Source organism: Rhincodon typus, unplaced genomic scaffold, assembly GCF_021869965.1.
Source record: "Rhincodon typus isolate 14 unplaced genomic scaffold, sRhiTyp1.1 hic_rhity00004603, whole genome shotgun sequence".
NCBI lineage: Eukaryota > Metazoa > Chordata > Chondrichthyes > Orectolobiformes > Rhincodontidae > Rhincodon > Rhincodon typus.
In genome coordinates, this window is record NW_025970241.1 from 1 (window position 1) to 12616 (window position 12616).

The following is a 12616-nucleotide window of genomic DNA, read 5'->3' on the forward strand; positions in this document are numbered from 1 at the left end:
TTGGGGACTAATGTTCATTGAAAATGTCAATGTGATTCCTGGTAATGTACAATGATGTTTGATATTGAGAAAGACAACAAATAAAGTGGATGATATTTCTACTTTGTAACAAATGCGTACCATAGTTTTAGTTTTTTAAGATGCGTAAAGGGGAAAACACTCTTGTAAGAGAGACTTCTTAAGAGGTTTGCAGAATAAATTTTGTATTCAGAGATAATGTTAAGAATTGCATCCAATACTCTGAAATGCATTAGCCCATAATTTTTACTATTATATTTTGATGTAATGTCAGTTCATTTCAAAATGGTTTATCATGTCATTGATCCGTTGCAATAGATAAACTTTTTTAGAAAATTTCTTCTGGGTACAGATTATTGATTTTAATGTGCTGAATGATTTTACTTGTAATTTAACTACCTATGTAATCAATCTTGAGTATTTCTACTTGCAGGTTGCTGTTAGCTCAAAGTCCAAATGGTGTGGTATTAAGCACAGATGATTATTTCTGTCAGAATGGGGTTTACTGCTTTGATCCCAATTACCTTGGAGAAGCTCACGAGTGGAATCAGAACAGAGGTATGAGTTACCTATTTATCACGGTCTGGATGTCTCCATCTCTCTGAATTTTGCTTTTTTTGTTATCTTTGAACAGAAAACCCCAGATTGATATGTATCGAAGTTAAAATTAAGTGAAAGCAAAAATTTCTGGAGATCACAACGGGTCAGGCAGCATCCATAGAGAGAAGGCAGGCTTATCATTTCAAGTCTAGATGAGTTGATGGAATTGTTCTGCTATTAATGGAACTATGTACCTGCACCCCTAGGTCTTTCTGTTCGAGAACACTCCCCAGGGCCCTATCATCAACTGGGTAAGTCCTGCCCTGGTTTGACTCACCAAAATGCAATACCTCGCATTTATCTAAATTAAACTTCATCTGCCATTCCTCAGCCCACTGGTCCAGTTGATCAAGATCCCTTTGTAATGTTGGATAACCTTTGCTGTCCACTATGCCACCAATTTTGGTGTCATCTGCAAACTTACTAACTGTGCCTCCTGTGTTCTCATCCCAATTGTTTACATAAATGACAAACAACGGTGGATCCAGCACCGATCCTTGTGCACACTGCTGGTTGTGGATCTCCGGTCTGAACAACAACCTTCTGTGTCCTATTGTCAAGCCACCTCTGTATCCAGTTGGCTAGCTCTCCCTGGAGTCTGTGAGATTTAACCTTACTCACTGATCTACCATGTGGTACCTTATAAAAGGCCTTGCTAGTCCATGTAGACAATGTCTACCGTTCTGCCTTCATCTATCTTCTTGGGCACCTCTTCAAAAAGCTCAATCATGTTAGTGAGACATGATCTCCCATGCCAAAAACCATGCTGCCCATCTGTAATCAGTCCTTGCCTTTCCAAACGCATGTAGATCCTGTCTCTCAGAATGCCTTCCACCATCTTGCCCACCACCATCAGGCTCACCGGTCTATAGTTCCCTGGCGTTTCCTTGCAGCTTGTCTTGAATAATGGCACCACGTTAGTCACTCGCCAGTCTTCCAGCATCTCACCCACGACTGTTGATAATACAAATATTCTCACTATGGGCCCCACAGTTTCTTCTCCAGCTACCCACAGTATCCTGAGATACACCTGATCAGATCCCAGGGTTTATCTACCTTTATACGTTAAGATCTCCTGCGTCTCTTCTGTAATGTGGACTCTTTTCAAGATATCAGTATTTATTTTCCCGAGTCCTTAGCTTCCATATCTTTTTCCACAGTAAATACTGATGCGAAATATTTGTTTAGGATCTCACCCATCTCTTGTGGTTCCACACGTAGACGGCCTTTTTGGCTGATCTGTCTCAGGCCTCAATTCCTTTTGTCAGCATCTCATCGTACAATGCCTTGTATAATTTCAACAACACTTTCCTGTTTTTATTCTCCATTCCTTTAGCAATAAATGCCAAAATTCCATTTGCCCTCCTTATTACCTGCTGTACCTGATCCCTCTGTATTGAAGCATTTTGCGGATTCTCTCTTTTTACATAATTTGCCTTTTTATTCTTCCACCCAAAATGGATAACCTCACACCTATCTACTTTAAACTTCATATGCCAAGTTTTGGCCCATTCACCAAACCTCTCCATTGTCAATTTTTACGTTTCTTATTTCTTCATTGCAACTTACTTTCCCACTTATTTTGGCGCCATCTGCAATAGATTGTGAATAGTTAGGGCCCAGGCACCAACCTGCTGAGACACCTCACTACTTACAGCTTGCTAACCAGAAAAAAGACCCATTCATCTGGACACTCTGCATTCTGTTGGTGAGCTGATCCGCTATCAAAGCTAAGGTTATATATTACCCCGTGTGACCTAACCTTGTGTAACCTGTGTGCAGCACCTTATCAAACTCCTTCTGGAGATCATATTTACTACATCTACAGGATCTGCATTATCCACCTTGCTTGTAGCATCTTTGAAGAACTCGAACAAATTGGGCAAAAATGATTTACCCCTCATAAAACCATGCTGACTCTGATGGATTATGTTTTAACTCTTCAAATGTTTCATTTCTACTTCCTTAGAAATGGATTTTAATGATTTCCCAATGTTATTAAACTAATTGGTCTATGGTTTCCCACTTACCGCATCCCTCCCTTTTTGAATAACATTTTTTCCAATCCACTGGAACTTTTCCAGAGTCCAGGATATTTTGGAATATCATAACCAGTGCAACTTTGACATGTTTTGATTTCACAGTATGGACGTTTTGTGGAACTTTTTTTTTGAGCAGCTTTTATATTCGAGCTACTGAGCTCAGAATTGAAGCTGGATTATGTAGTTTATGGTACTAAGTTGTTTGCAAGTGACAAATGTGTCATTCACCCTCGGCCTGTGAGGCAATCATTGGGTTAAATGGGCACATTTCAGCTGTTCAACAGCTAGGTGTTGACAACTGTTTCTCTGAAGAATTGTTTTGATATGAGAACCGAATTTGTTTTATCAGTTTAACCGTAGGGCAAAGTTTGAGAAAGACTATGTAACTTGAAATCCTTTTATTCTATTTAATATCTTTCTCAATGCAAGATCATCACTTATTCATTTCTTTGAAAAACTGAGTAAATTGCATTTTCCAACCTTTCTTCTGTAATTGTACATGAATTACTTTCTCCCTTCACTCCCAAAACTGAGGAAAGAGGGCTAGATAGCTGGTTTGTAATGCAGAGTGATGCCAACAAAATGGGTTCAATTCCCATGCTGCCTGAGGTTGCAAGGAGGGACTCTGCTTAGTCTCTTCCCATCACCTGAGGCCTGGTGACCCTCTGGTTAAACCACCACCAGCCATCTGTTTTTAATGAGAGAGCAGTTCTGTGGTTCTGCACTACGGCAACTTTACCTTTACCATATTGAAGTCAAAATTATTTTCCTCTCTGTAGACGTTGTCAGGCTTGCTGAGTTTCTCCAGCACTGTTTAGATTTGAATACTTGACGATTGTTAATATCATCCTGATTTTACTTCATTTCAGATTAGCAAAATGGTTAGTCTGAGATTTATTCTCTTTGGTTTGTTTGATTCTGTACTGTACATAAATACTGAATCTAATATAGCTTCTATTTATGCTGAGACTCTCTTTTAATATGATTCCATAAATTTGTAATTGCCCCAATTCTCTATCGAACATAAACTGTAGGGATCTACCTTACTTTAACCTGTGCTTACCCTTTGGAAAATTGTCTGGTGAGTTTCAACACAGTAGTGTGCTCGATACAAGTTTCACTGCTGTTGATGTTGTGTCCATGGGAAGTGGAGTCAATCTCCTTGACACGTTAAGCCTGTTCTGCTATTCAGTAAGAATGTGGCTGATCAGATTATGGCCTTTGAACTTTATTGTTGTTCAAAAATCTATCTAACTCAACATTGAATATATTCAATGTTGCCACCTCTACTGCTGTCTGGGGTGGAAAATTCCAAAGTCACAGGATGCTCTGGGAAAAGCATCCTTCCTCAATTCCAACTTAAAAGGGTGATCTCTAGTTTTTAAATTATTACCCTAGTTGTAGATTTCCCCAAGAGGACAAAGAATCTCAGCTTCTAATACTTTTCACTGAAACTTGGGTACACAAACAAGCTTGTAAATTCTATCCTGCAGAGTTCTGCATCTATTTTCATACTTTTATAACACATGAGTTTAGAACAGTGTTTAAAACTGCAAGCAAGGTGGGTATTGCGTTGTTTAACTAATGAAAAATTCGGGATAGATGCAAGAAGTTGTTTGTACCTACAGTTATGACTGAGTTTTAGTTCTGAATCTGGTTAATTATACAGAAAATGCTGAAATTAAATGATATGTGAGCTTGATGCTCGTGAAAATGCTGTAGATTCTTTCAAGTTAGTTTTAAGATGTAATGACAGCTATCAGTGAAACAATTTTTGTTTTCCAAGTAAAACAAAATCTCGAATGAACATTTGTCCCAATTATAACCCTTTTCTCAATTTGAAAGAATTCGTTTATCAACAATAAACTCATGAGCAAGAACTTTATCTAGTCCAGTGTTGTAGTTTAGGTTTTTGGCATGTGATGATTGTCTAGTGAACTTCTGCAGCTCTAGAAAAACCGAACTGTTGCTTAGTCCACTTTGATTATATCGTATGAGTGCTTTGGTTACTTGTTGAGGGGATTGCTCCCTTTTACCACGGTGAGGGAAGGTTGGAAGAATGGAAGTTGCAACTGTTGGTGAGAAATATAAGTTTGTGTACTTTGTGGGCAGATGTTTCTGTTATTAGGGAAGACATTGGCACAGTCGTAAATGTTACTGGACTGGTAGTCCACAGGTCTAGGCTAATGCTGTGGGGACATAGATTCCACAGCTGCCATGATGGATTTGAATCAAAACTCAATTTTAAAAATCTAGTATGTACAGTTTTATATGAGCATGATATTGTTGGAGGAATTGTGTGTTAAATGTTAAAAGATTGAGTATAGCTGGAAAAATAATAGTCAAAGCTTTTCATCTTGCATACATTAGGAAAATGCAAGAAAACCAACTTTGGAACAGGGTATTGATTGGTTGGCAAATGGACTCTGATCAAGGTGTTGCCTTCGAAAATGCTCCAGGGATTAGTTACCAAAAGCTTTGGTAAGTGTTGAGAATGTGAGAGAGCATTGATGGAGGAGAATGGAAGCTTTTCAATTCTGTATAGAAATATATTTTAAATGAAGAGAAACTATAAATAAATTGTTTCTGGCACAAACGTAATTCATATTCTTTTTAAACAGCTAAACAGTCAATGGATGAAGGCAGGTCACCTATAATTATAGATAATACTAATATCCAGGCATGGGAAATGAAACCATATGCGCAAATGGTAAGTTGTATGTGTACTTTTGAAATATGCTAAAAATAAATGTCTATTGTCTCTTGCTACTTGGTGGAAATCAAATGAGCATTTTTACAGAAAGGATGCATTTTCTTCAAACAGTTTTATATGCAAACACTTTCCACCTTTAAGGTTAAGGTTGAGTTGCATTACTGGAAGAATTGTCTCTTTTTATTTTTGTGGCCTACAAACCAGGGACTGAAGTGAGAGCTGTTTTAGAAACCAATGTTCGAAAGAGACTTTTCGTTTCTTTTTATTCACTGATGGAAGTGGATGTTGCTGATTGGGGCAGCATTTATTGTCCATTCTGATTGCATTGAGAAGGTAGTAGTGAGCTACCTTCATCAACCATTTCAGTCCATTCGCTAAAGGTAGACCCAAAATGCCCTGACTGAGGGAATTCCAGGATTCTACCAAGTGACACTGAAGGAACATTGAAATATTTCCAAGCCTGGATACTGAGTAGCTTGGAGGGGAACTTGCAGTTGGTGGTGTTGCCATGTACCTGCTGCAATTGTTCTTCGAGGTGGAAGTAGTTGTGGGTTTGGAAGGTGCTGCCTAAGGAGATTTGGTGAATCGCTGCAGGGCATGTTGTAGATGATGTACACTGCTGCTACTGACCTTTGGTGATGAAGTGATGTGGCTATGGTGCCCATCAAATGAGCTGCTTTGTCCTGAATGATGTCACTCTTCATGAATATGCTGGAGCTGCAGGCATGCAGACAAGTAGAAAGTGTTCCATCACGCTCCTGACTTGTGTCTTGTAGATGGTGGGCAGGCTCTGGGGAGTCAGGAGGGGATTTACCTGCTGCAGGTTTCCTAGTCTCTGAACAGCTCTTTCCATAGCTCGTACAGTTCCGTTTAAGGTCAATTGGTACCCCCCATGACGTTGATAGTGGGGGAATCAGTGATAATAAGAGTTGTGAGCTGGTGATGACAAATTGAGGAGCATTTCTTAAAGGGTTGACAGTGGATAGGCAATGGAAAACATTCAAAGATCATATGGAGCTACTGCAACAATTCATTCTTGTCTGGCACAAAAATAACATGGAATGGTGTCATTGCCATGGCTAACGAAGGAAATCAGGGATAGTACTCAATCCAAGGAAGGGGCATACAAACTGGCCAAAAAAGCAACAGACTTGAGGATTGGGAGCAGTTTAGATTTCAACACAGGAGGACAAAGAGATTAGTGAAGAGGGGAAAAATATAAGAGTAGGAGAGTAAGCTTGTGGGAAACATAACAAACTGACTTGAAAAGCCTTCACGGGAATGTGAAGACAAATGCAGGTCCCTTAGTAGTCAGATGCAAGGCAAATTATAATAGGGAACAAAGAGATGGTATGCCAATTGAATACACATTTTAGTCTAGTCTTCACAATGGTCCACACAAATAACATCTCAAGAATGTTGAGGAACACGTGGTTTAGCATGAAAGAGGAACTGAGGGAAATCCGTATTAGTAGGAAATGGCAGTGGAAAAATTAATGGGATCAAAGGTTGATAAATCCCAGGGCCCAATAATCTACATCCCAGAGTACTTAAGGAAGTGGCCTGAGAAATAGTTGATGCTTTGGTGGCCCTCTCTGAAGATTCTGTAGACTCTAGAGTGGTTCCCATGAATTGGAGGGTAGTTGATGAAACCTCACTATTTAAAAAAGGAGGTAGAGTGATGCAGGAAATTGTGGACTGGTTAACCTAACGTCAGTAGTAAGGAAATGCTAGAGTTCATTGTTTTCTAACCTTTTATAATGTCAGGATTGGACAGACCCAGCAAGGATTTATAAAAAGGGAAATGATCCTAGTCAAATCTTTCGGAATTCTTTGAGATCATAAATAATAGAGTTGATAAGGGAGGACATAAGTACTTAAGAAATAGGAGCAGGAGTAAGCAACCTGGCCTGTCAAGCCTGCTCCACTATTCAATAAGAGCATGGTTAATATTTTTGTGGTCTCAGCTCCATTTACCTGTCTGCTCACCATAACCCTTATTTCCTTTACTGTTCAAAATGTATCTATCTTTGACTTAAGAACATTCAACGAGGTGGCCTCAACTGATTCACTAGGCAGGGATGTGATTTATTTGCACTTTCAGAAGGCATTCAATAAGGTCCAACATGAGAAATTAGCACACAAAATTTAAAACACACGGGATTGGGGGTAGAGATGGATAGAGAACTAGTTGTTAGGCAGGAAACAAAGAGGAGGAATAAACAGGTTCTGTTCTGAGTGGCAGCTAGGGACCAGTGGGGTACAGCAGGGATCAGTGCTTGGACCCCAGCTATTCACAATATATATTACATTTAGTTCAGTCAAATAAATTAATATCTCCAAGTTTGCTGACAGCACAAAACTGAGTGGGAGGATGAATTGTGAGGAGAATGCAGAAGTGCATCAGTGTGATTTGGACAAGGTGAGTGATTTAATGTTTTGGCAAAGATCTGTAGGTCAGGTTGTGGATGAGGTTGTTGATTTGCTCACCGAGCTGGCTTGTTTTTGTTCAGATGTTTCATCACCATGCGAGGTGACATCATCAGTGGAGACTCCGATGAAGCGATGTTATTCTACTCTGCTGGGAATTTATACTGTCAGGTCTGTTATGGTGAGTAGTCTCGTTTCTGGTTTTGATCTGTATGGGTTTGTATCTGGGGTCAAATTCTATATGTTTGTTGATTGAAGTATGGGTAGAAAACCTCAACATGCAGAATGAATGTGATTTACAAAGTACCATGCAACGACTGCCACAATATTACATCGGACCGGAAGGAAACTAGCCATCAAAATGCATGAACATCAGCTAGCAGCAAAACTGCACAATGAACTCTCCTTAATATCTGTGCATTCAGACAATGAAGACCATCAATTTAACTGGGACAAAGTAATATAGTAGCCCAAGCCAAACATAGACATGCACGGGAATTCCTAGAGGCATGGTTCTCTACCCATACTTCAATCGACAAACATATAGAATTGAACCCCATATGCAATCCCATACAGATCAAAACCGGAAACGACACTACTCACCTTAACAGACCTGACAGTATAAATTCCAAGCAGAGTAGAATAACATCGCTTCAACGGAGTCTAGTAAGGCTTGCCTTCCAGCACTTGATTTTCCACTGTATCGTAACAATATATATAATTTATACAAGTAAAAGTGGTGCATTAATTACAAACTTTCTTCATTCGCTTACATTAGTTGGAATTTGTTGAAATGATTTGCTTTCATTTCATTAAAGTAACTTGAATAAAGTTTGTATGTTTAAGCTCACTGACATTAAATTGCAAATGAAGACAAATTCCAGAAACTTTCAATTCTGGATTCCTTGCTCTTGCCATTGAAATAATTGAATGCGTAATGTTTTTAATCTGTGAAATTACTTAGTACACAGTTATTCACCTTGAAATGCTTCATCATGATGCTAATGGCTGTTATCTGCACAGGCTGTGGAACGGTGTTACAGCTTGAGTTTTCGAGAGCCAGAAACCTGGTGGAAGTTTAATGTTGTGGAGCTGGAAAAGTAAGTGTTTCTTTTCCCCCCTTTTGAAACTTGGAATTGCTCCCTTGTACTAAAAAATTCTGATATGGCTTCAAAAGATATTTCCATAAGCCATATATGAAGAAGTGCTTGCTCTAAACTATTGAATTTATTGTGTCTGTTCTAGTATCGCTGTGTGTGCAATGTTTTAAAGCAAGTATATTCCATTGACCTGGCCAATCATGCTGCCATGTACATTAGCCAGTTCAGTGAACAGGTTACTTCAGAAAGCTTTTAACTTGTAGCAACCATCTTAAAGACATGTTAGTTTTTATCGTTGAAGCTCATACCTTCAGATACAGTTTTCTTTCTTTCTTTGGAAGCGGAGTGGCCATTTGCTCTCTGACTCTTGCTATATTCTTGCTGTTTGGCACAATAAGTGTGTAAGCTACTTCGATAACTAAAGAACATAAATAGATCTGTAAAGCTATTACCTGTACACCAAGGGTACTAGTAGGGTATTAAATCTAGAGTATCCCACTATCTGTGGACAAATAGCTATAGAAGATTATGCACTCAAACAATAAGATTTTTCTGAAACAGAATTTCTTTTATAACAATTTAATTCTGTTCCTAGCATGGTGGAGGGTGAATTGGCAATTTGTTTCATAAGGTAATCAAAACACTATTTTCAAAATTGTGGTTTGTTAATTTTTTTTACCTAGTCAATCCTTATGGGTACTGTAGCACATTCATGATCCACCATGACAGTTTACCAAGTTAAATTTGAAAAACCCAGAAATAACTGGTTAGTAAACAATTCAGTAAATGTTCTGATTCCAAAACCCACACCTAATGTATTCCTGTGTGCGTAGGACACAGATGTCTACCCAACCTTACTGGAAATTAGAGATGTATCCTGTTTACAAAATACAGGACAAATGCAGCTCCCCTATCCATTGTCTCACAGTCAGTTCTCCATCACGAGCGAAGTGGTAGAAGGAATCAACAATTCTGTGATCAGGAGGTGTGGAATCATCAATAATTAATGTACAGCTTTTCCAAACTTATTTCAGCCTTGGGTGAAACATAAAGTAGAGATTAGATGAAACCTACTGCCCTTTAAATCAAAGCAACTGGTCCCAAGAAGCCCTCACAAAATTGAGGTCCATGGGAATTGATGTTGGATAGGTGAGGTATTGTGGGGGTGATTATTGAGGAAAGTTTTCCAGTGGTTTGAGAGATATCTCCTGCAGAGCAAAGTGGTTGTGTATGATCTGGATTCTTGGTTCAATTATCTGCAGGTATTCTTTGTTTCAGTTTTTTCCTTCAAAACATTTAAAAATCAACTGGCAATTTAAATTAAAACTCTTTGGATTAAGATTTCACAAAAAAAAGTAATTTAAGCTATTGTGTTTCAGAGAGCTTGTTGAAAGCTGGTGTGTCAGACATATGCTTTACCAGAGTCACAGAGCTGTACAGTGTGTAAACAGACCCACTGGTCCAACTTATCCATGCTGACAAATAAATCTAGTCCCATTTGCCAGCATTTGGCTCATATCCCACTAAATCCTTCCAATCCATATACCCATCCACTTGCCTTTTAAATGTTTTAATTGTACCAGCCTCCACCACTTCTTCTGGCAGCTCATTTCATATATGCACCACCCTTTAAGTGAAAATATTGCCCCTTAGGTCCCTTTTAAATCTTTCCCCTCTCACCTTAAACCTATGCCCTCTAGTTTTGGACTCCCTCACCCCAGGGAAAAGGACTTGCCTATTTACTCTATTTGTGCCCCTTATGAGTTTATAAACCTCTATAACCACTCCTTAGCCTTCACTGCTCAGGGAAAATAGCCCCAGATTATTCAGACTCTTCCTGTGGTTCAAACCATCCAAATCCTGGCGACATCCTCATAAAGGGAGACCAGAATTGCACGCAGTATTTCAGAAGTGGCCTAACCAATGTCCTGTACAGGCAGCACAACTCCTGCCAGGTAATTAAAATTCGGGCTTGTGTATCACAATACAAACACAGTAACAAATTACAGTGTGTTTACAAAAAAAATATTTCTGATAAAGTGTTAGCCTGGCTTGACTGTGTGGAATTTTGCATATCACATTTCAAGAAACTGTGTAAATTTAGCACGCAGTCATCTGAAATTACAAGTACTCACATTAGAGACAAAATCCTGTCCATTTATTCTCAACTAAATGCAAGTTGCAACTCTGAGCATGAAAGTGCACTTTTTTAATGTATGAACAGATTGGTGAGATTTTATCTTGATTAAGAAAACCTGAAACATTACTTAAAAGACAAACGCATCAACTAAATAAGAAAATACAATTTCTGCATAAATATGTAATAAATGATATCAATTTATTTGTTTACATATGGAATCTGAAGAGCAAGGACTCATTACAAAAAGGGTTAGGTTTATCCAGAACTCAAAGCTATCTCTTTTCTGAGGCTATAAAAGTATTTCAAACCCATGACGTCTTCCGCTAGAAGGTTAATGAAAGCAGATACATGGAACAGCACCAGCTGCAATTCCCCTCCAAGTCACTCACCATTCTGACTTGGAAATATATCGCTATCCCTTCATTGTTGCTGAGTCAAAATCCAGGAATTCCCTCCCTAAGGATGTTGTGGGAGCAAGTTACAACACATGGACTACAGTGATTCAAGAAGGCAGCTGACCAGCACCTTATCAAGGACGTTTAGGGGCTGGCAATAAATGTTGGGCAGCCAGCAATGCCCACATCCCACAAGTGAATACATTTTTTTTGAAAATTGTGTTTCTCTTTCCAAAAATGGTTTTAAGACCAGCTGGAAAAGTTAAAAGGTGTAGAGCTGGATGAACACAACAGGCCAAGCAGCATCAGAGGAGCAGGAAAGCTGACATTTCGGGCCTAGATCCTTCTTCAGAAAACCTCTGGAAAAGTTAAAGCATGGTCTGTGGAAAGATTTTTCCAAGGAGCCAACGTCAGTATGTTTCCTGCTTTACTTTGGCAAATTTTCAAATGCACCATTTTAAAAAAGGGTTTTGTTCCTTGTCACAGTAAGTGGGGGATTATAAAACAAGGTTTACTTTCAAAAATACCTGAGTCTATTCGTTTGTTTGAAAGGCCAGCAACCTGGAATCTTAATTTCGTTTCTTTCTCCACAGATGCTGGTACATCTTTTGACTATTTTCAGCAAATTCTGTTTTATTTCTAATCTGTGGAATCTACCATATTTTACTTTTGTGTTATATCCAGCTCAGTTCTTCAGATTTTGTTTTCATCAGCTGACCTCCAGAATTTTTTTAACTGTGACCCAGCTTTCTACTATTCAGTCAAGCAGTCTGCCAGCTTTCCTGACTTAATTTTAAATGCTGTCACTTTTGGTTTAGATGTCTATTCACTTCAAGTGGCCCATGTACATTATGGTTCTGCTCTTGCTTGTTCAAATCAAATTTCATGTAAAATGTTGTCACCATTATTTCTTGTTTGGTGATTTGGCTTGCAAATTTTAAAATTGTAAAAAGTTTTTAATACGTGTTTAACTTAATGCCACCTCCACCTCACCACCCTCAACTTTCTTCGCATCGTCATTCACTGTTACTGTGCACTGTTGCAAGATGTCATACGAATGCTATAGATTTATGGCCTGGAAGAAGTCCATTTGGCTCCTTCTGTCTATGCTGGCCGAAAAGAACTATCTAGTCAATTACACCTTCCAGCAGTAGATTGAGGCATCTTAACTATGTATC

General features: G+C 38.8%; 1 protein-coding gene across 1 annotated transcript; it reads left to right on the forward strand.

Moving 5' to 3' along the window:
* Nucleotides 1-436: 436 nt before the first annotated feature.
* LOC109928011 (NEDD4-binding protein 2-like 2) lies at nt 437-9176 on the forward strand (the record flags this gene model as incomplete). Its single annotated transcript, XM_048593924.1, has 3 exons — nt 437-576; nt 5282-5370; nt 8827-9176. Coding segments are annotated over 3 exons (310 nt in total), but the record flags the coding sequence as incomplete, so codon positions are not given.
* Nucleotides 9177-12616: the final 3440 nt, after the last annotated feature.